The sequence below is a fragment of the Callorhinus ursinus genome, unplaced genomic scaffold, assembly GCF_003265705.2.
Source record: "Callorhinus ursinus isolate GAN/ISIS: 27379988/994484 unplaced genomic scaffold, GSC_fseal_2.0 scaffold15, whole genome shotgun sequence".
In the NCBI taxonomy this organism is placed as follows: domain Eukaryota; kingdom Metazoa; phylum Chordata; class Mammalia; order Carnivora; family Otariidae; genus Callorhinus; species Callorhinus ursinus.
The window spans coordinates 45,473,119-45,496,889 of record NW_027397077.1 but is presented as its reverse complement, the minus strand read 5'-3'; the positions used below and the strand labels follow the sequence as shown (position 1 = coordinate 45,496,889).

General features: G+C 52.7%; 1 protein-coding gene and 1 long non-coding RNA gene across 4 annotated transcripts; one reads left to right on the top strand and one right to left on the bottom strand.

The window, feature by feature from the left end:
* Positions 1-5,398: 5,398 nt before the first annotated feature.
* DNAJB8 (DnaJ heat shock protein family (Hsp40) member B8) lies at positions 5,399-6,447 on the bottom strand. The gene has a single exon (XM_025885462.2). It carries the CDS (start codon positions 6,189-6,191, stop codon positions 5,490-5,492), a length of 702 nt encoding a protein of 233 aa, XP_025741247.1. The 5' UTR covers positions 6,192-6,447; the 3' UTR covers positions 5,399-5,489.
* Positions 6,448-6,538: 91 nt separating this feature from the next.
* LOC112834125 (uncharacterized) lies at positions 6,539-17,261 on the top strand. Of its 3 annotated transcripts, none has more exons than XR_003210786.1 (5): positions 6,539-6,679; positions 6,846-7,059; positions 8,682-8,796; positions 11,453-11,532; positions 17,020-17,261. It is a non-coding gene; the product is annotated as an uncharacterized lncRNA (long non-coding RNA). The 3 variants fall into 3 exon arrangements; XR_003210785.1 differs by having other exon boundaries at positions 6,846-7,074; XR_003210787.2 differs by lacking the exons at positions 11,453-11,532; positions 17,020-17,261 and adding an exon at positions 9,201-9,500 and having other exon boundaries at positions 6,846-7,074.
* Positions 17,262-23,771: the final 6,510 nt, after the last annotated feature.

Genomic DNA, 23,771 nt, shown 5'->3' with positions numbered 1-23,771 from the left:
CAATGGGGTCAGTATGTGCAAGAGTCCTGAGGCAGGACTTCAGCACAGAGAGTGAGGGGGACATGGGGAGATGCACAAAGACCTGAAGGCAGGTGTGCAGAGAGGTGACCCATGGAACTCTGGGAGGAGGGTTTCAGGCAGAGGGCACAGCCAGTGCAAAGGTCCTGAGACAGGAGCATGACAGGTATGTGTGCAGGATGGTGAGGAGGTGGGTGGGGCTGGAGCAAAGGGAAAGCCAGGGATGTCCTGGGGGCCAGATGGCACAAGGCCTTGTAGCTGCCATGAGGACTTTAACTTTTACTTTGAGTATCTCCTCAAACTGTTTTTCACAAGATCCTTCTGGTTGCTGGGATAAGAACAGGATGAAGGAAGGGACAAGAGGAGGCAGGGAGACCAAGGAGGCGGCTGGTGCAATGCCCAGGGGAGTGATGGGGGGGATCCAGGAGGCAGCAATGGGGGTAAGGAGCTACATTCTAAAGGTGGGCCCTTCACCCCTTAGGAGCCCCTTTGAGGCTGGGCCAGGAGAGGGCCCTCCATGTAACCCCCACCCCTCTTGGGGCACTGTTGCATGAGAAGTGGAATGGAGCTGGACCCAACCAGCTGGTCCAAGCCAGGGTGTGCGTGCTGGCTTGTGGGGGCTCTGTGGGCCCTCCCTGGGCTTCCTCACCACTGCAGTCTCTGCACCTGGCACAAAACCAGGCCCAGAAAGCGAGGTTCCCTCGGCCAGAATGTCCTGCTCCAGCGGGGCTTGGTGAGGCCTCCCCAAGGAGGTGACTTGGAGCGAGGCTTCCAAGGAGGCATTTAACAGGCCCAAAGGAGATGAGACGGGAGGCTCAGGTGCAGGGACAGAAAGCACAAAACGTGGACGCTGGGCAGTCAGTGCCCGCGGGGTGGGTTACATGTGTAGCTGGAAAGGCCGCAGGGGCCTCGAATGCCCGTTTAGGGAGTTGGACTTGATCTTGGGTGTACATCCCTAGTTGCACCTCAGCCTGTCCAGGCTTCAGCTTCTCAGTGTGGCAAAGGCAGCTAAGGGCTGCGACAGGATTCCGCAAAGCGGTCCAGGGCACAGCACATGCTTCACCGGGCACAGCAGCTGCCATGCTCAGCAGCCCCGGGAGGAGTTAGGGAGGGCAATGCTGTGATCTATCACAGGTCTGGGCTAGAGAGGGAAAGTACTGGTTTCATGGGCCAGGCTTGGTGAAAGGAAGGGAGTGCAGACAGTGCCTTGGCCCAGGGATCCTGAGGGCGTTTAGACACCAGTGTCTTGCAAGGACCCAGATCTCTGCCATGCACCCAGCTCCAGGACCATGCGACCGCCTGGGCTGCTGGGCCGTAATTGGATTTGCCCAGCAGCTGTTGGAGCTAAGCGGGCCCACTTGATGCAGCCACGGTTGACCAGTAATTGGTGAAATTAGCAGGTCGGCAGGGGCACAGGTCAGGTGGTTAATGCTGTAGTGGGGGCTTTGATGAAGTTAGTCCCATTGCAGGGCTGGGAGCTGGGGTGCAACCTTCTGTGCGTCATGGGGCTCTCCTGTTCCTCTGGTAACGTGGTTAGGAGACCTCCAGCTGCTGGCCTGTCCCAGGGGCTCCTGGAGGCGGGACTCAAGAAACCACAGGCTAAGCTGAGCCTGGAGGTGCGGCCAACAGCCGGGTCACCTACTGTGTCCTCTTGGCCAGGGCACTTGCAGCACCGAGGGGCTTTGCAACCCCTAGAGATTTTGGGGTGATGCCCCTTGACTTCCTAGAAGAAGCCTTCAAAAGTTTCCCCTTGGAGAAAAGCACCCAGGCCACCTCCAGGCTTCCAGCACTGCCCCCCCACTGCCACGATGGGTGTCCCTCGGCCTAGCTGTGCATCTGGAAATGGGGATGAATTCCTCCCAGGTCTATCTTTGACCAGGTCCCACCCTCCCGTCAAGGTTTATGGCCTCCCAGCAGCTTCTCCTCTCATGATCTCCAGAGGCTATCCTCTGAGCACACCCCTTGGTTCTTGCTGTTCCCTGGATCAGTGTGCTCCCACCTTCTTTCATTTCACATCATTTATTGGACACCTAACACCTTCCAGGCTAGGAATTGAGATGCATAGGTGAGCAAAATCTGCTCAGGTCCCAGCCAGATCGGCACTCACAGCACCTTTCCTGGCCATGCCCACACTCCCCTCTTCCCAGACTGGGAACCAGACACCTTGTCATTAATCAGCCTTGAACCCTGGCACCTGGAATCACCTCCATTTCTGGCTCCACTCCAGCCCCCAAGGAACAAGGAATTGCCAGCATGCCAATCCTTCAGAGATGCACATATGTACACACACAGGCACACATGCACACATGTGCATGCACACGCATACACACAGAGGCACACTGACCTTGGTTGCTGCAATTATTATGGTTATTGTTACCCTTATTATTATTTGAAAGGTAAATCCTCTGGAGTCAAAATACCCTGGATGAAATTCTGGCTCAGCCACTTGCCAGTTATGTGACTCGCCGCTCTGTGCCTCAGTTTCCTCTTATGTGACATGGGTCAGTGACCAGTCTGGGACAGTGTGAGCATTAAATGGGACTGTGTGTATCCACCTTCACCTCTTTCTCATCAGAGCAGGGTCTTTGTGTTTGCTGTTCCCTCGGCCCAGAAATGCTTTTCCCCCAGATAACTACATGGTCCGTGATCTCACTTTCATTCCCATTTCCTCCTCAGGAAGGCCTCCCAGAAGCACCCGACAAAACACTACTGTGCTCATGCCCTTGACCCCATCCTTCATCTATGAGCTTACCCGCCAGTATTTCCTCTCCAGCATTCCTTACAACTCGCGACAATGTTCTCTGGCTTTCCAGTAGCACATCTGCCCCATCAGGGCAGGGATCTGTTTCGCCCATTGCTACATCCCCAGAACCTAGAACTGTGCCTGGCATATAATAAGTGCTCAATACATATTTCTTGATTTGCATTGAATTAAAAGTGCATGACCCATCTGTAACTTGGGATTGTTTCAAAATAAAAATATACTTAAACAATATTTTTAAAAGACTGGCACTCCGTCTGCCCACAGGTAATCAAGACTCAGCACTGTCACCCTTCCTGTGATGGGAAAGCTCACTCCCCTTAGGAGAGTCTGCTTTGCTCTGACTTAGAGAAAGCTCCAGTTCCATGAGGCCGGGACCTGCTCCCTCGTGACACCCAGCCCTTCCGTTGGCTCCTAGGCCTGATCCCTGGGCCTCAGACCCATCTGCTCTCCTGGCCTGGAGGAGTCTTGCAGAGACTTGGGGACAGCAACTGGAATACACGCGGCTGCCTTTCTCCAAGGTGAGTCTTCCCAGCTCCTCCTAGGATGAGGTCTCCAACCTTCTCTCCACCCTAGCCACCCCCTCTGGACCCACTCCAGGCTGCTCCTGTCCTTCTCCCAGGGCAGGGCCTGGAGCTGAGCACAAAGTGGGATCAGAATTCTGAACAGAAGAGCTATCCATTCCCTGAGGGCACGTGCAACTTCCTAGGCGTTTCCTCATTAACACCTTTGGTCATACAAACTTGTGGTCCACTAAGATCTCTAGCTCCATGTCCACACAGGGCTGACATAGCCAGGTCTCCCCAGCCCGACTTCCTTCTTCTCTTTAGAGCATAATTATGATATTCACTCCAGTCTCAAGGGTTGGGTCATCTTATTTCTGATGCGGGCAACAGTTCTGCATCTGCTCCCTTCCCAGCTGGGTATGTCTGAGAATGGGAGGTCTGTGCCTTTTGTGGCTCCTTCAAAGCCTTAGTGCTGTACTGAGGACACAATGCCGAGGACAGGGCCCTGTGGCCCAGCTGTAGAGACCTTGCTCAGGCTCCTAGACAAACGCATCCACTCATGCCCACACAAACACCTCAATACAACAAATATTTATTATCTACTATGTTCATGCCTTGGGCTGGGGGCTGGAGATGAGCATAAAACAGGATCAGAGCTCCTGTTTTGGTGGAGCTTATGGTCTACTGGGGCAGCAGACTGAAATCAAACCATCCTCCACTTCTCTATGCTACACAGATACAGTCAAAAACATGCACACAGTGTCCGTACACATGACCCTCAAGCTACACAGCCCCCCACCCATGTAGGGCGACTTCGGGGTCATTTGGGAAATCACACAACACGGTCCCAGTCCTCAGAACACCTGCCAGGGGACCTTCTATGTGTCCATGGTCTTGTCTGCCTATAGCTGGCCTCACTTTCTCTCCTATGTGTCCCTCTGTCCACAGTCCATAAAACCGCTCAAAAGAGGCCCACCACCCCTTTGGCTGGTGGTGCCCACCACAAGAGCATCACACTGATAGCTTGCCCTGACTTCCAGCCTGGGGGCCCAGCCATGAGCACTACAGAGGCAAGCAGAAGACTTCACCCCGAACTGCATTTCTGAGTCCTGAACAGGACCCAAGATCTCCCATCTCCTGCTCCAGCACCCACTTCCTCCCAGACAGTCAGTCTTGCTCTGGCCTGCCTGGGATCAGCACACATCCCCCAATACCCCAACACACACACGCACACACTCACACACACACGCCTAGAAACATTCATTCTTCTAACAAATAATGTGCCTTGCCCCTTAGTGCCAGGCATTGCTCTAGACTCTGGGGATACAGTGAGCAATGAGACAAGCACAGGCCCTGTTCCCTTGGACCTCCAGTGTAGTCACGGAGGCACCCATCTCTCAGTAATCACATAGACAACCCATAAGGGCCAGGGTGAAACAGATGAGGGGCCTTTAGAGTAGGGTGGGTGGAGAACTAATTCAGAATAGTGGTGTTGGGGAAGGCCTCCTTGAAGTGATGCTTGAGCAAAGGCCTCGAGATGAGTGGGCAAATACCAGGGAGAACAGCATATGCAAAGGCCCTGAGGTTGTAAGGCATCTGGTCCAGTGGAGGAATAGAGGGTTGGCCAGTATATCCAGAGCTCAGAGAGTGAAGGTTGCAGGAAGGTGTGCAGGGGCTAAGCCACCAGGGCCTTCTGGTGAGGACAAGGCCTGAGGTCTTTATGCTTAGAGCAGAGGGAGCCATGCAGGTTTAACAGCAAGGCAGGTGATGTGATGTAACTTGGGTTTGGCAAGATGGCTGTGAGATGAATCACTGAGGGGGCAGGGGGCCGAGACATGGAGATGGATGATGATGCCTCTCTCCCATCAGAGAGCAAGCGCAGAGGCACAGGGCTGGGTTGAGATGGACAGACACCAGCCCTGACGACATAGACAAGAGAGCTCACAGACCACCCACAGAACCACCCTTGCACCTCTCACTAAAGCAGGCCGGGCATGGAGGTGGCACCCTCAGGCCTGAGCGCACACAGTCCTGCGCATGGGGGCTGGGGCCCCAGCGGCCCAGCAGATAGGTGCCTGCGCCCCACACATCCGGGCCAGCTGTTTCCATGAACTCACTTGGCACATTTATTAACCATCAGCCACTCTGGCGGCCTGTGCGGTGGGCGGTGGGCGGCGGGTGAGCGGCCCCGGGCGGCCGGGCGCTCACTTGTTGTCCACCCACTTGAGCTGCTCCTTGCCGTTGATGGTCACCGACTTGAGCTGCCCGTCCTCCTCCACCTCCACGCGCTCCTGCCCGTTCTCCACGATGCGCTTGGTCGTGACCTTGTGTCCGTTGACCATCTCGGTGGACGACATCACCGACTTGAAGCCTGAGCTGCCAGCGCCCGAGCCGCCGAAGGAGGTGGACGAGAAGGTGGTGCGGCTGGCGCCGCCGGCCCGGCCCAGGGTGTCCAAGGACGAGAAGGCTTCCAGGAAGGCCGGGAACTCGCCGAAGCTGGCCGAGAAGGCCCCCCTCAGGCCGCGGCCCCGGCCAGCGTGGTCACTGTTGAAAGGGGCGTCCCAGAAGTCAAACGAGAAGGGGTCCAGGCCGCCGAAAAACTCGCGGAAAATGTCCTCAGGGTTCCGGAAGGTGTAGCCCGTGTCAAAGGGGCTGCTGTAGGGGGTGCTGGCCCCGCCACCAGCCCGCCAGCCGTCGCAGCCCGCGCGGTCGTACACGGAGCGCTTCTTGGAGTCGGACAGGACCTCGTAAGCCTCAGACACCTGCTTGAACTTCTTCTCGGCCTCCTCCTTGTTGTTGGGGTTCTTGTCGGGGTGCCAGCGCAAGGCCAGCTTGCGGTAGGCCTTCTTGATGTCCTCCGGGGAGGCGCTCGACTGCACCCCCAGCACTTTGTAGTAGTTGGCCATGCCGAGGGGAGGGAGGGGGCGGAGGCGGGGGTGAAGGTGAGGTGGGCACTGGGGCCCCGGGGGCCGGGATGGACTCGGAGGAGGCAGCAGCTGGTGTGGGTCCCTCAGCAGGGGCCTTGCTGGAATCTGCTGGCTCCGGGCGCGGGTCTGCCCGGCGACTTTACCTTTTCATAGTACCAGCTCTCAGGGACAAGTGGGCACCTCCACTGAGAGGGGTGGGGGGAGGGGGACACTGCCACAGTGGGGCCAGGCCAGGGACAGATCCCCCTGCAGAGCGGAGGCTGGGCCCTTTGTGACATCAACCCTGGGCGGGGCAAATGCCACCCCCAGCTCCGCACCAGCACCCCCAGGGCACACTGGCCTGCCCCTGCCCTTGAGGTCGGCACCTTGGCGGTCTGAGAATTTGGAGCTTGGTCATGCTGGGCCTGTGGGCTGAGCTCCCAGGAGCCAAGGAGCAGAGAAAGGATCAGCTACAGGATCGGGCCTAGGTGGGCGACCTGGCGACCGTGGTCCGGGGAGGGGAGGGCAGGCTTCCTGGGACATGTCCACTTAGCCTGCTGGCTGGGTTGTTGGGATGGAGTGAGGGGACCCCAAGTGGAAAATCAGACAAGGAGGTGGGAGCAGGAGTTCATTCTTCTTGTGCCCCTTTATCAGGTCAGATCCTCAGAGGTAAGCCCCACAAAGGCAGGCGTGTTCGTCAGTGTCTAAGACCATGCCTGGAAATCAGTAAATATTTGTTGAATGAACGAGGCTCCGAGACATGTAGGATGTACTCAAGGTCACACAGTATGTCCGTGAGAGAGAAAGAGATGCAAACCCAGCACTGTCTGAGGACAGCAAATTAAAAGAAGCATTCCACTCCATTCTGGTAAGAAAAACCCAGGTAAGTGTGACTAGTGAATGTAGTGGGGCGAATGGTGGCCCCCCAAAAGCTATGTCCCTGTCCTAATCGCTGGAACCTGCAAATATGATCTCGTTTGGAAACAAGGTCTTTGTAGATGTAATTAAATTAGGGATGTTGAGATGAGAACATCCTGGATTATATGTAGGTGGGTCCCCAATGCAATGATAAGCGTCCTTACAGAGCCACACAGAAAAGGGGGATGGCAATGCAGCACAGGGAGAGCCCGCAGTCACCAGAAGCTGGAAGGGGGGAGTGCAGCCCTGCTGACACCTTGATCTTGGACTTCTGACCTCCAGAACTGTGGGAGGTTACATTTCTGTTGTTCTAAGTCACCCAGTGTGTGATAATTTGCCTTGGCAGCCCTGGAAAGCTAGTAAGGTGAGTGAATTAGGAACCAGATGTTCTTAGGCATTTACATTTCTTTAATTCTTGCTCCAATGTTAGATCATATTTGGAAATAGCAATTAACAATGTTGATTGACATCTATTCCCCCCTTCCCCTCACCCCCCTCCAGTTAAGATGGAACACATGCTAAACTACCTAGTAACTGCACCAATGAGGAGCAGAGCTATTGGGATCACTAAGTCACATAGGAGGGCATTCTTCTTCCTTCTCTTCCCCCAATTTCTTTCCCCCGCTCCCTTCCTTCTCTTCTTTCTATGGTCCTTACCCCTCTCTGTATTCTCTCTCTCTCTCTTTCTTCCTTCCGTACTCATCAGGAACCTAGCAGGGGACAGCAGGTTCTAGCCAGTCCCCAGTGCCAGGAGGAATGAAAGCAGAACCTAGAGACACTTTGCAAGCCTGACTTAGAGTGACAGACATGGTCACTGCCTCCCGCCTTACCAGGAGCAGGACCTATCCACTGTGCCCCCTGTCCATCCACCCCATGGGCTAATACCTAACACATATCGCTTGGTAGAGGAAATGAAGAGCAGGGAGTAAGTTCACTGGGTATGTAGCTACAGATGAAAATGTTTCTGCGTTTTCGTAACTATATTTCTGTCACTGTAGTTAGAGACTGTTCTCGACAGGCTTGTCCACTGGAGCTGGGGAAAGCTGCCTCCCCACGCAATTCTCCATGATGATTGTGGGGATGGTGCGGTGGTGAAAAGGCATCATTAAGACAGTAGAAGTGATTAGGGTAGTGGTGTCAATGTGGAGGCAGTGGTGAGGGTGGGAGTAATTATGGTGGTGAGAGTGGAGTTGATAATGGCAGAAGAGGTGCTGGTGGTGGGGACCGTAGTCATGCTTGTGGTGGATAGTTAACATGTGGAGGTGACAATGGAGGGGATGGTGACTGGGGACCGGTAGTGGTAGAGGTGGTATTGATAGAGATGGTGGAGGTGTGACAGGGAGGTGATGGAAAGGCTACTAGGGGCACTATCGGGGAGTTGGTCGTGGTGATGTTTGTCCTGGAGGTGGTGACGTTGGTGGCCACGATGGGGATGAAGGCAGTGGGCTAATGCAAGTTGCGTGTCACACGGCTTTGCTTCAGTAACAACCCCCACATTTTGGAGTCTTACCATGGACATTTAGCCCTTACCCATGTTGCAGGGGCTCCAACTCACATGTCTTCTCCTTCCAGATCCTGGATGAGGGAGTGCTCTGGTCTGGAATATACCATTCTCACGGCGCAGAGGGCGTGAGTGGGAGCTGCGAGAAACATGGAGTGCCTCTGAACACTTCTCCCGGGATGTGATGTACGTCACCCGTGCTCATGCCACATGGCCCAGGCCAGTATCAGTGGGGGGTGGGGAATGGTACTCCCTTCAGGAAGGTTCTGCAAGTCTCCAGCAACAGCTGGAGAGGCATGATCCTCTGAGGAAGTGGGCAATACTGCAGTATGCTGCCGGCAATCGTGGGGGTGATGGAGATGGTGGGATTGGCGGCCCCGGTGCTGATGGCAGTGCCTCTTGGCTGACAGGAGCTGTGACAGCCATGGAGGGGTGCTGGCAACAGGAGGAGTCACGACATGCTCTAGCAACAGCGCTGACGCCAAGGGTGATGACCTGGCAGATGTGGTGTCCACCACCCTCCTCGACGGTCTCCTCTGCATCCTAGAGAGTTAGGGAAGATTTTCCAGAATCCCTTATGTGGTTCCCAGGTGGAGTCTGCCAATGCATGCGATTTGGAAAGTGTAAGAGAAAGAAGCTGAAAGCAGATGACAACCGGAGGTTTGCAGCAACTTCCGGCCATCCTCTGAGACACCTGGGCTTCAAGGCTGCAGGCTGAGATACTCCAGGGAGCTTCCTGGAATAACATGAGCTTCCAGCAGCTTCCTGGAGAGAGCTCTTGAGATCCACTTACTTTGGAGCATTAGGCAGACCCTCAGCGATGACTTGTCCCTGATCTTTATGCCCCCAGGTCATCCTACGGTTGTGAAAACTTATATTAAATATCTTCATGCCTGTTACAGTCAGCAAGTGCTTGCACGGGGCGATGGTGACGGCGGCTCCGGGGGAGGTGGTGGTGGTGGCGCAGGTGGGCTCATGATAATGGTGACAGTGCAGAAGGTGGTGACACTGTGTGGCAGAGGCGGCATTGGCGGTGAAGGTGGCAGAGGTGACGGAGGAGATAATGATAGTAGTAATGAGAGGGGAGGTGGAAATGGTGGTGTTGCAGGTGACGCTGGGAATGGTCGTCATGGTAACGATGGCATTGGTGGCGGTGAGGGATGTTGCTGTGGTGGGGACCATAGTGACGGTGGAGATGAAGGCCATACTGGTGGTCAAGGCAACGTGAAGCCTGACTGAGGCGGAGACAGGCGGTTATGGTGATGGTGGAGGTGGCCCGTCAGAGGTGGCATGGTGGCAGCGGTGACAGTGATGGTGATGACGCTGGTCATGGCAACGGCAGTGCTGGGCATCCTGGAGGTCACAGGACGGTGATCCTGGTCTAGGTGATGGAGGTGATGTTAGGCGGGATGTGGCGGCGGTGATGGTGGTGGCGGGGGTGTGGTGTGGTCGTGATGATACTGGGTTGAGGCAGGGACGGTCATGGTGGTGCTGTTGGTGACAGTGATGGTGGGGATGAGGGGAGTAGTGGTGGTGATGACGGTAAAGGGAGGAAAGCTGGTGTGTTTCTGGTGATGGGGTAGCGTGACACTGGTCGGGGGAGGGGGTTGGCAACAATGGCAGCACTACACTTGAAGCCTGAGGTCCCATAACAATGTAATTGAGGCAGTGTGTGGGTGGTTACATCAGGTTAAGAGACGGGACCCAGGATGATGAGATGCCCTCAAATCCCCAGAGACTTCCCCTCACCCCAGGCTCCCCTCGCACTGTCTTTCCAGGGAGGAACTCTCCTGGCCACCTAGCTGGATCTCTGCACTGCTCTGACCCCAGGCCCCATGCTCAGCCTGAGGCCCCACCCTGGGGTGGTCTGTAGGAGGTAGCTGGGATGGAGACAGGGCTGGAGACAGGGCTGGAGACAGGGCTGGAGACCTGCTAGGTTCCCAGCTGTCCCAGGGCTCAGAGAGCAGAGCACTCAGTAGGCTTCATGGGACGGGCGTACTCCCGGGAGGCAGATCCCAGCTCCTCATTGCCGAAGGTGCTCTAAACAGAGGGGGCCCTCTCCAGTTCACAAGGGCGAGGCAGGGTGCGCTTCCCACAAAGGCAGCATGCAGAGGTGATTTTCCCTTCTGCAAATGGCTCTGCCTAGTGTCCTCCGCAATCCGACACTGAACGTGTTAGCAGCCGGGGCCTCTGGGGTCCCTCCACAGGGCCTCACGGGGAGACAGGGGTGCACAGGCATGACGTTGGCTCAGGCCCCCCTGCTCCTGACTCACACTGGCTGTTTGGTCACTTTCCCTCTCTGAGCCTCTGTCCTTATTCGCCCGTGGGGTGTGGAAAGTCCTCCCTTTGGGGGCTAGGCTCCCTGGCCTGCAGCCTCTGATGTCCCGGGTCCCCAGTCTCAGGCCCACCCTGAAGCCTGCCCCCTGAGCCATGGCCGGGTTGGAGGAAGAGGATCTTGGGTGACCAGGTGATCTCAAGCAGAACCTGATCCAGGGCACAGGGAGGCCCAGAGAGGGCAGGGCACACCCAAGGTCACACAGCGGTCCCAGGAACCCTCCCCAGGGCGAGCTGATGGAGTCCGATTAGGCAGCCAATTGGTATTCTGAGCAGCCAGAGGCCCCTCTCTGTCTCTGTAATTAATGGAGTGGCTTTTTAAAAGGATTCTAATCACCCTCGATCCTATCTGCTTATCACTAGCGTTCCTAATTAGATGATCCTGGCAGTCACTCGGCTAATTCCCTCCAGCCTCATGCCGCCCTGCCCAGCCTGGGGCAGCCCACCCCACCCCCGCAGTCCAGCCTGGCCCAGCCAGATGGGCAGTCCGGGCCTTCTCTCCCCTCAGGGCCCCTGGTTCTCTAACTGCATTACCTTCAGGATGGATGGGCGACAGCGATGGATGGGCCACTGGATGGACAGTGACAGGTGAGTGAAGGGACTGAATGATGGACAGCTACAAGGGTAGATGGATGGATGAACAGAAAACTGGGAGGTTCAGAGCTCAGCCCGTCAGGTCAGACAGCTCTGCTGTGTGTTCTTGGGGAAGTCACTCAACCTCTCTGTGTCTCATTTTCCACATCTCATTTGTAAAATGGGAATAATAATAGCATTTCCTCATAGGGTTGCTGTGAGGACAGCTTAGAACAGAGGAAACGTTGTGTATATGGGTTTGCTAGCCTAATGATGGCAATGTTGATAATGGGTGGCTAGACAGACGGATGGAAGGCCAGACAGACAGATGAGTGAAGGGAAAGAGCAGTAGATGGACAGGTCCAGAGAAGAATGGGTAGAAGGCTAGATGGACATATAAATTGGTAGGCTGATGGAGAGCTGGTCAGGTGGTGGGTTACTAGACCGGTAGAAGGGACAGTGAGTGCTCAGCGCCAGACAGTGAGGCATGGGAAGTGGGGACAACCTGACTTCTTCTCCAGAGGTAACAGGATGATCTCAGCTCAAGTCTTAACACAGACGTGGCTCAGACCTGCTTTCCCTCCCTAGAACATCCAGGACGGTTTCCTGGTCAACCCTTCCAGCCTGTGGAAATGGGTGCCCACTAGGTCCTTTCCCCTCAACCCCAACCCAGGTAACACCTTTCCTGGTGGTGGCCCATGTGGTGTCTGGAGGCTCAGATCTATCCTCTGGTGGGGGTTTACTGCCTGAGCAAAGGCATCATTTGTGGGACTGCTGAGTTCCAAAGGGCACCAGCCTGTTAGGGTGGCCACTCTCCTTTCCCCACCCATAGTGCCCTAGTCCTCAGCACACCCCCGCAGGGAGCAACTCTGGGCAGGGCTCTGATCCCACTTCCAACAGCCGGCCCTAAGCCTCCAGGAAGATTCAACCCCCACAGCCTCCACAAATACCCCTGGACCTCTGCAGCTTCTGGGATGTGGGGCTTCCTGGGTCTTTCTGGAAAGAGTATAGAACAAAGAAGCCTGAAGTATCTTCCAGAGTCAAGGCCTACATGCATATGCACACATTCCTATTAGCAGTCATCCACCCATCCAACCATCTACCCCCCAATCATCTGTCCGTCCATCCATCCATCCGCCCAGCCACTCAGCCAGCCAGCCAGCCCTTCATCTATCCACTTAACTCCACATGTTTCTTGAGCTCCTACGCATACATGTACTATAAGCCAGGAGCTCTTCTGGGTGCTGCAGGTATATACACCAGTGAACACACTAGCCAGGGCTTTGCCCTCATGGAGTTGCCAACTAGTGGGCAAGACAAAAGAAACTGATAACGAATAAACATCTAATACAATGTCAGGTAGTGATAGATGCCATGAAGAAAAACAAAGCAGAAGGAGGGCTTAGAGTGACAAGGCTTCTCTTTCAGACAGGGTAGGCTGATAGGGCCCCCCACACCTCCACACGTGTGTCAGGCATCCATGTCCCTGCACATACGTGCATGCCTGTACACACAAACACAAACGTACACTCGTGCACATGAACACATCCGGGCCTCCCACAAGGCCTGCAGCTCTACTGTGCCTGGGCATTGGGATATGATGTCTCCAGAGATGCCCCTACCCAACCCAGCTGGGGAGGTCTGGCCCATATCTCTGGCCAGAACTGTTTTCCTTCTTCCCCACCCTGGCCTCCCCAGGCCCCTCCCCAAGGCCTGCTCACCTGGAGCCCAGCACACATCTGGGTTTCACTGGGTCAACTAGAGAAGGGCCTAGGTGATTTCTACACAATTTGCCATTCAGATCCACGAGTCTTTCCTGCGCTGGCCTGGGTGGGAGCTGGAAACAGAGCTGATTTCAGCTGTGATCCCCTACCCTCCCCCCCCAGAGGGCCCTCCCAATCCCAGGCTGCAGGAAAGGGAGCAGACACACATAAACACGTGAATGCAACTGCAACAAGCATTGGAGGGAGAGGCGACACCTGTCTGGGGGTATCTGGGAAGGCTGAGCAGTGGAGGTGACACCTGGGCAGGGTCTACTGGGAGGGGTGACATTAGCCTTTGGTTGTGACCTCATACACGTGAAGGTCCTTGGATTTAGACATTGGATGTCCTTTCCAAATGACGTAAATTGCTCCGTCGTGGAAAAAGTGTTTCCAGGTGGGAAGATGTTTGTCATGGGACTGAAAACGTGCTGCAATTTCAGACTGGGTGCATTATAAATGAATCTCTTTCTAAATCAGTGTTCTCCACGGGGTCAGTCCTCCCTCCCCAGGGGACATTTGGCAATGATGGGAGACATTTTTAATGGTCATGACTTGGCAGGGAGGGGCGGGTGGGGGTTGCTATGGGCATCTCATGGGGTGAAGTCAGGGATGCCGCCAAACATCCTACAATATACCAGACAAACTTCCACCACAAAGAATGATCCAGTCCGAAATGTCAGTGGTGTCGAGGTGGAAAACTCTGGTCTGAACCCTGAAACCATCATTTGATGAGCACAGTTATATTGCATTTGTTTTTAATATGCCTAAGGCATTCATTTCTTTAATGTGAATGTTTAAAACAAACAGGTGGGTGACCTGTTTGGTCATTTATTTCTTAATAAAGCAGGAGCCTTGAGACATTGGGGTGGCTTCACGCAGAGGGAAGAGCGGGCACAAAGTCTCACGTGGTGGGAGAGCACCTGTCTGTAGTCTGGGACTGAGGAGAGTGGCGGGCTGGGGGGGAGTTGTAGAGGGCCGGGGACTGCAAAGGTCATGCAAAACCCAAGAGCTTAGATCAGGTCCCGAGCTGGGGAGCACTTGGGAGCATTTGAGGCACAGGGAGAACGTGATCAATTGCATGTTCTAGAGAGATCTCTCTACAATGATGATATTCCACTTCATACCCAACAAATGGGTAAAAATATAAAAGTCTGACATTACCAAGTGTTGGCAAGGATGTGGAGCAACCAGAATTCCCATACCCTGCTGGTGGGAATATAAACTGGAACAACCAGTTCAGAAAATTCCTTGGCCTTATCTTGTAGACATGAGGGTGCCAAGTCCCTTGACTCAGTGACTCCACCTCTGGGCTTATGCTCCCAGAGAAACACTTGCACATGGCAGAGGGGTGAGAGCAGCCACCTGGGCCCTGTTTATAAGGGAACACAGGAGGATGGGCAAATACATGGCGTTGTCTTTATACAATGGAATAGCATATACTGTAGCGAAAAATGAATGGACCAGAACTTCATATATTCATGTGAAAGAATATCGTAAACGTGATGGCAAACAACAACAAAAAAGTAAGTCATAGAAAAAAACCATTACGATACCATTTATACAAAATGTAAAAACATGCAGGATGATATGATCCGTGGCATAAGGGTTCATACATACGTAGTCAACATATAACGTACAGGGGAGTAATAAAGCCCTGCCTACTTCTGGGGAGGAAGGCAGGCAGGCCATAGGACTACGAGGGTTCAAGATTCCATAATGTTTTCTTTCTTAACTTGAGGTGAGGGGGTGTCAGAGGGACCTTGAGTTGCCTCCTTTCTCCTGCCTCCTGGCAGGCGGGACATGGGACTGTGATGTGCATAAGCAGTAGGATATGGCAAAGGTGATAGGATGTCATTCCCGGGATTGCAGGACATTACCTAAAACTCGCATGTGTTGACCACTCTCCGAAGAGTGTCTGTCTGTGGCTGGCTTTGAAGGAGCAAGCAGCCGTGAATCCCACAGCTGCAAGGCAGCCGCCTGTGCTCAAACCCGAGGAGGCTTAGTAGCAGGGCAGACCCTTCCCTAGTCGAGCCTCTGTTGAGAACCTAGTCCTGGTCAACAGCTTAACGGCAGCCTTGTGGGACCCTAAGCCGAGGACCCCACTAAGCCATGCCTGGGCTTCTGACCCACAGAGATGGTAAGATGATCCATGCGTGTGGTTTTAAGTGGCTAAGCTTGTGGTAATTTCTTATGCAGCCCAGAAAACCAGTACTGAGGGGTACCAGGGCGTTTGTTATAGTATTAGCTATAGTTTTGGATATTTGAAATATTTCATAATTGAAATAAAAAGCTTAAGAAAGATCCCTATGGTGGAAGAGACAGGTTGTAGGATGCCAGAGCTATGGAGCAGGTGAAGGGATGGAGCTGGGTGGTGTTGCGGTAGAGAAGAGGGCCCAGGGGTGAAGTCCGGATGGTACCAGTGGTGGTATGGTGGGGTGTGGGCTTGGGTAAAAATGTCCCCTCCATTCCTAAATTCTGAGCAAAGGTAGGGGCCCATCCTGGCATCCCCTCAAAGCCCGGGAAACCTGGATCCCAGCCCCGCACCCCAGATCAGCACAGCCGAACCTGGGTGGGAGGGGCAGGGAGAAGGAGTGAGGACAGCGTTTTCCCAGAGTCCTCTAGGGAGCCCTGCTCTGTGGGCTGGGGAGGGACAGATGGGGAGGTGGAAGGAAGCAGCTGCGCAGGGTCCGCCAAGTCCCCTCTTTGAGGAGGAAACCCCCCCAGCTCTAGCCTGCATACCAGTGGGAGCCATCCTGTTCTGTCCCCTCCCAGGAAATGAGACCCCCATCCCTGCCTGGCCCTCAGTTTCCCCAGCTGTACAGGAGGGATGATCTGTGGGGACCCTGACTGGTTGGGGGCAGGATGGAGGACAATACTGAAAGCACCTACTAAATAGCCAGGTACCCACCAGCTTTCCTAAGGGACCCTGACAGCCTTAAGGGATGCGTGGGAAAGGAGGACAGAAAGGGCAGGCAGCTTGCCCGGGGCCCCTACACACCCTGGGCTCTAGGGGTGGAGAAGCTTGTGGGGGCTCAGTTTGAAGCCCAGTGGGCTGAAATAGCATTAGAAGAAGGTCTCCTTGCTAGGTGGGCTCTCCAAGAACTGAGGACCCTTTGCCTTCCTCATATTATCCTTAGAACACCCTTCAGGATGTGATCTGTTTCATTGGGGAAAAGTCAGGATTCAGAGAAGCTAAACCCCTTACTCGGAGCTGCACAGCAAGGAAGAGGCAGGTGTGTCTGCACCATAGCCTGTCCTTGTCCCTGAGTGACATTGGCTAGGGACTGGGGAGGCCCTGAGGGGCTCAGGGAAAGGGGAACTCAAATAAGGTTTCCTCTAGGATCTCTGACTGGGGTTTGAAGGCTAAAGAGGAGTTCTCCAGGCCAATCTGAAGGGAGAACATCCCAGGGAGAGAGGGCAGTCAGAAACAAGGCAGAGAAAAGAAAACAGCTATTTGTCATGATTATTTTTTATGTCACAAAAGCAGCACATGATCACATGATCACAACATGTTAAAATAATAGCACAAGTTTCTGAAGTGAGAAGTGCCCCCCGACACCCCAGATGATCACACTTCTCCAAACTAACAGCTATTGTTCATTGGGTATGTGTCTTCCCTGATTATTTTCTATATCTACACAAATATTTTTAGAGCCCAAAAGAGCCATGCTTTATATATTCTGCAGTTTACTTCCCCACCCACCAAACCCCCCTGCAACTTAATTTTTTCTTTTCCTAGTGTTTCTGTGAGGTGCACCTGAGGAGGGCTCATTGGGCCAGAGAGCATGCAGAATTCTGATCGACACTCCCGTCAACGGCATGTGCCAGAGTCTACACAACGGCAGCCTCTTCCGTTTCTGCTAAGAGAAGCAGCCCATGGTAGTTTGCATGTATGATTTGCATGTACTTGATTCTTTCTGAGGTAGAGTACCCGTCGGAATGTTGGAATGGTTATTTACATTTCTAAAGGGAAGGACCTCTTGCTGTGTCTTTCACTTGTTTTTCTCTTTTTTTGAGGTGGCAGTTGGTCTTTTTATTATTTATTGTGTTTTTGTATTTGGGTTTTTGCATATTTTGCAAAATTATCCCCCCATTCTGCAATAATCATGGTTAAATATTATTTTTATCATTAAAGCTATTAAACCTTATTACAGAATAGCTGGAAAATGGGGAGAAGAAAGGGGAAAGTATGACTTAGATGTCACCATTTGTCAACATTTGGTGACAGTTCTCTCCCCTTAGATGCTGTAATCACTGTCGTCATCATGTTACACATACACCTCTATTCCGTGACTTGGCTCTAAGGGCCTAACCTTTAGGAAGCATTTGAAAGGCTTTCTAGCTGAAATCCTATAGGTCCCTCTTCTCCCTCCCTTGGTTATTGTGGTAAAATACACCTAACATAACATTTATCATTTTAACCATTTTGAAGTGTATATAGTTCAGTAGCATTGGTGCAGCCAGCCCCACCATCCAGAACTTCTTCATCTTCCCAAACGGAAACTCTGTCCCCATGAAACACGAACTCGCCAGTCCCCTCCCCGCCCCCCGCCCCGCCCCAGGCAGCCACCACCCTACTTTCTGTCTCTATGAATCTGACTACTCTAGGTGCCTCATATAAGTGCAATCCCATAGTATTTGTCTCTCTGGGACTGGCTTCTTTCACTGAACATGATGTCTTCAAGGTCCGTCCATGCTGTAACATGTGTCAGAATTTTCCTCCTCTTTAAGACTGAATAATATTCCATTGTGTGTCTAGACCACATTTTGTTTATCCTTCACCTGTGGACGAACTCTCAGATTATTTCCACCTCTTGGCGGTTGTGAATAATGCTGCAGTAAACATGGGTGTGCAAATTATCTGTTCGAGTCCCTTCTTCCAATTCTTTTGGGTACATACTCTCCCTTTTGTTGAGCATTTAGATTGTATCCAATCTCCTGGTTTATAAACAATAATATCCCAAACATCTCATGTCAGAGCTTCCTGCAAAAGGTATTTGGATGAATACTCAACATTCGAGTCGTAGCATTGGAATTATCTTGGAGCTCGTTTCAAAAGCACGATCCCAAATTATCCATCCACTCCCTCCCTGCTGCAGATGCTTTTACATCTTGCAATATCAACAACTTCCTTTTCCCTCTTTGGTTCCTAGAAGGCTGAACTTAACCTTGAGGTTTGGGGTCCCTCTGCCAAGTTATCTGTGGGGAAACCAACCTGAGTGATCCAGGTGGGTTGCAGTGGTTGGTTTCAAGACTAACTCTTTAAAGGTCTTGAATGTGTGCTAGGATATGTGTGATGGTGTCAGGACTCCAGCAGCATCCCCAAGACCCAGGCAGGTGTGGTCATAAGGGGAGGGTGGAGATAGAGGCGGGGCTTCCTGAAGGGAGAGAGGCAAAAATGGCCCCTTGGGACCAGGACTTCTGCCTATTTTTAAGTGACTCTCCTAATTGAAAATCATTTGCAACTCATCCATACTTTTGCAAAACATCATGCAGCCAAATCAAAATTTGTCTGCTGGCTGGATAAGGCCACATGACGCTGGTTTCAGATCCCGGAGTCAGGTGTTTACCAAGTGAGATGCTAACCAGTCGGTTGTGCCAACTCCACTTGCTTGAATAACCCTCCACCCTTGCATTGATCCAGGATACCTCCTTTATCATCCATTATCTTGTAAATAATAGGGTCTATTTCGGGCTTACGTGACTCTGAGCCATTGATCTCCTTATTCTTACAGTAGAACCGCAGGTTTGAAAGATTGTGATCATAGAATCTTAGTACTGGAACGTGTTACACACACGCCTCGTTTTATTTTCCTTAATTTTCTGACTTGTGCTGGTCTTGTTAGTTTTTATAAGTAAAGTTTGAAATCATTTTATCATTTTGCCTAACACCCCCCCCCGCCACATACACACACACTCACACATAGTGGACGTTTGATCTACTGTCTGGTGCTATAAACTCACAGAAGCAGCCCACTCTCCTTAGGAGGAGCTCCCTGGGTGTTTGCCTGCTTCCCTGCCTCTCAGGGGAGTTTGTCCTTCCCTTCCATCAGGTAGATGGCAGACATTCCTCCCAAATCTTGTTCCCCTGGGGCAGTGTCACTCTGTGGCCCTGGGGACTGGGAAGGCTGTTCTCTTCCTTCCCCCTTCCCCCTTCCTTCCTTCCCCCTTCCTTCCCCCTTCCTTCCTTCCCCCTTCCTTCCCCCTTCCTTCCTTCCTTCCTTCCTTCCTCCTTCCTTCCCCCTTCCTTCCTTCCCCCTTCCTTCCTTCCCCCTTCCTTCCTTCCTTCCTTCCTTCCCCCTTCCTTCCTTCCTTCCTTCCTTCCTCCTTCCTTCCCCCTTCCTTCCTTCCCCCTTCCTTCCTTCCTCCTTCCTTCCCCCTTCCTTCCTTCCTTCCTTCCTTCCCCCCTCCTTCCTTCCTTCCTTTCTCCTTCCTCCCCCCTTCCTTCCTTCCTTCCTTCCTTCCCCCTTCCCTATTTCTAGTAGTGGTCACCAGGAGGCGGGAGGGACCTTTGGAGAGGAACAGAGATGGTCTCTACAAATTACAAAGGGGCCTTGGTTTCTTCCTACAGAAAATGGGAATAAGAAGCTGGGCTTGGAGGCATCCCTGCAGGAGGAAGGGAGGAAGGGGCCCTGGGCCTGGCCAGCCCCACCTGGGTGCAAACAAGTGGAACAAAGGCCAACCCACCCCAGGCGCCCTGGCGCCAGGCCCCCGTGGAATCATAAAGGCACCTTCTCCCTGCTAAGGCGGCCACTTGCGACACTTGGCCTGCCTGCCCTGCCCTGCCCTGCCTGGGAGCTTTAAGGCCACAAAATCGAAACTCTTTACCCGCACAATGCCTCTGGGCAGCAGGAGTCATTGTTAGGAGCTGATTATTTTATGGAGGAGGGAACAGAAGCTGCAGGGGCAGGAGTGCCTGGGGCTTGAACTTAGGGCCTCCAAAGCCACTTGCCTCCCCGCTCCTGGTGGTCACCCACTCGACACCCTACCACCGCCACCACGGCCTTCCCCAGCTTTGGCCGCTGCCTTTGTCAGAAACAATCCCTTCTCTCCAAGAGTTTCCTGGCAGCCAGAGAGAGCTGGTCCATCAGGGCAAGAGGTATGTGTTTCATCCCCACCCCAAAGCACCAACAACTAACAGGGACAACAAACATACGTGGGATATGTGAATGAATCTATCCAACAGACATTGGGGAAGCACCTACGCGGGCCCATTAGAGGCAATGGAGACCGGAGAGTGAACAGCAGAGCCAGTCCCCTCCCTCTTGGACCTGACATTGCAGGGAGAGGGGATCCGCTCATCTACTTGTTTCTTCCTGGCAGCTTCTGGCACCTTCAACAGTACCTGCCATTGGGTGCTCCAAAAATATTGATTGGTAGTAGGAAGGAGCTAAGACCAGGGTAGTAATAGAGAAACAGGGGGCGGGGGCTCTGGATTCTGGCCTTCGAGTCCAGCCACCTGCAGCTCTGGGATCTAGATTCTAGGCCCTGGGCTCCACATCCTTGGCACTAAGTCCTGGGTTCTGAGCTCCAAGTTCTAGGCTGTGGATTTGAGGGCCCATGCTCAGGGCCCTGAGTTCTGGGCTCTATGGTCTGAGATCTGGATTCTGAAGTCCAGATTCTCGACCCCAGTTGCATATAAATTCTAGATTCTGAGCTCCAAGCTCTAAGTTTTGGATTTTGGGGGTACAGGCTCTGTGCTCTGTGTTTTGGGTCTGGTTCCTGAGTCCTGGGGGACCAGTTGTGCCCTCAAAGCTCTGGACTCCAGGTTCTGGCTCTGGGCTCTGGATTTCGGGCCAGGTAATAGGATGGCTTGCCAGAGGCCAGGTAGAGTCATTATTGTGTTTACTGCATAGAAGGTAAGCTCCCCAAGGGCAGGAATTCCTGTTTGTTTCATTCAGTGATAAAGCCCCCATACCTAGAAGAGTTCCTGGTGTGTAGGAGGTGTTCAACAGGCAGGCAGACATGCACACTTGAGTACATGATCATACAGACACAATCCTGCAGTCAAGAGCCAGGGCATGGAAGGATAGGACCATCCCTGCCCTCACTGTGGCTACAGCTGATGGGAGGGGAGGCCAGAATGCCGTGAGCTGGGGAAAGGCTGAGAGGACCACTGTGCCTTGAGATGAACAAGCCAGTGCCCATCCAGCTATACACGAGGTTGGTTCCTACCTGCTCTAGGTTTCTATTCTACAGGAAAAGGATGCAGGTAGGGTGGTAGCATGGCATAGCAGGAACAGAGGGCTCCTGAGTCAGAGTCCCAGGGTTGCTCCTCCTGATGGGCTGGAGTATCTGGGACCCCACAGGAGGCATGTTGCCCTCCATAGGACCCTTGCTTCCCTGGGTCCAAGCAAGCACCCTGCCAGCACTAGCAGTCTGGGATGGGAAGAATGAAAGGAAGGGCCCCCTGGACCACGTGGACATCAGGACTGCCAAGCAGCAAGCAGGTTGGCCATTAGAAATCCTAATTGTTGTGGACCCAGGGTACCAGAGATGGTGATTAGGGCCAAAAGAAGTCATCCATCAGGAACATAGGAATAGAATGACTAGTAATTGGAGACAGTGGTGTCATGGGACATGATCTCATTCAAACACATGATCAGAGAGGTAGTGGCTGTACACTGAGGACCAGGAGGTTCTGGTGATCAGCATGATCACTGATTGGATATATCATTCATCATTGATCAGGGACATGGGGGACTGAGGATGTGAGCAACAGGAGTGTTAGTGAAGGAAGCATCTGGTGCCCATATCCTTGATGACTGAGTGTAGAGGAGACATAGGTGATCACATTCAATGGCTGGAGACACCCAGAGATCCTGGTGGTAGGTGAGCTACTGGGCACCAAAGGCAGCAATGGTTAGAGAATTTAGTGACCAGAGACACAGGTGGCTGGTGATACTGATGACTAGGAGGCTGGCAGTCAGTGCTCCTGGCAATCAGGATATAAGGACCCTGGTCAGCGGGGACTTGGAAGATGAGACTCCACAATGTCTATGCTGGACACTAGAAAGCTGGGTGATTAGCACTGGGGAGTCAGGGATGTCAGTCACCAGAATCACTGGTGACCACATCGACAGAAAATTTGATGGGAAGAGGATCCCTTGATTAGGGACATTGGTCATTAGACATATTGTTGGTTAGAGATGTTTGTGACTATAGACAAGTGACCAAAGTCATTGTCAAGGAGACATTGGTGATGAAAATAGTGTGATTGGAGATACTGGAGAAAAATATGAGTGATCAGATTATCAATGATTAGAAAAACATTGATCAGTGACATTGGTGATCATGCTTCTCAATGTACTAGGACATCAATGACTGGGTGCACTGGGGACCAGCACATTGGAAATCAGGAACATGAATGGTAAGAGGCTCCAGTGATCACAAATATGGTGAATAGAAAGAAATACTGAGGAAACACAATGGTCATCAGAGATGTTGGCACCGCACACACTGAATATTAAAAATTTATGAATAGAGGTGCTGATCACGAATATCGGTGGTAGGAGATACTCATGACCAGGTATATTACTAGTAAGCCAGGACAGTCACTGAAGACACTGGTGATCGCATTTTGTGGCTGTCAGTGACCAGACACTTCATTGATCAGAGGCATTGACAAAATATTGGTGATTGAGTGTTGGCGATCAGTTGTTAGTAATCAGATGTCTATGGTTATAGGCTCTGGTAATCAGACATGTCACTGACCAAGAATAACAGTCATGGTAGCTATGTCCAATGACCAGCCTCGTTGATTGAAGATGGCAGCAATCGATGACATCGGTGACCAAAAACATTGGTGACCATATTTGTCAATGAACAGGAATATTAATGACCAGATAGCTCAGAAACAAGAGCTGATCAGGATCTGGGAGGAAGTGGATGGGAGCTGGGGTGGGGTCGGTCCTTGTTGGGTTCTACAGGAGCCCCAGGAAAAAGATCAGTGTGTAGACCAAAGGCTGGAGAAACCACGGCCTCCCCGTGCTTCCCCAGTATCCACCCAGCCACCAGGACCCCCAGTGGGGTGACAGTGAGGAAATTCAGATGGGAGAAATGCAGGGGAGGGGGCTCAGGACCTCCGACCCCAGACAGGACCCCATCCTCTATTCCAGGAGCCCTTCTTTCCAAATCGCTGGGCCCAGAGGACCCGCTAGGTCTGACTGCCCATCGCCACACCCAGGACTCGGCAGCGCAGGAGCCCACAAGACCGGCCAGAGGCATTCACAAAAAGTATTTTATTATTCTTAACAGTATTCACTTTAAAGGAATAGGAGGATAGCATACAATTTTTTACAGACAATATATAAATGTTGTACATAATTAACAATAACTTAGTTCACTAATCCAAAATAAAACAAGCCAAATAAAACATAAAAACAGAAAATACTGCGGATTCTTTTTCTTATGCGGATACTAGTACAAAATAAGTTACTTCTGGCTGTGGTGCCCCCCCCGCCCCCCCGTCCCCCGCAGCGATCGCCGGCC

What these genes read in the sequence shown, in the direction of transcription:
- DNAJB8 (XM_025885462.2), bottom strand. Translation starts at nt 6,191, where the DNA reads ATGGCCAACTACTACAAAGTGCTGGGGGTGCAGTCGAGCGCCTCCCCG.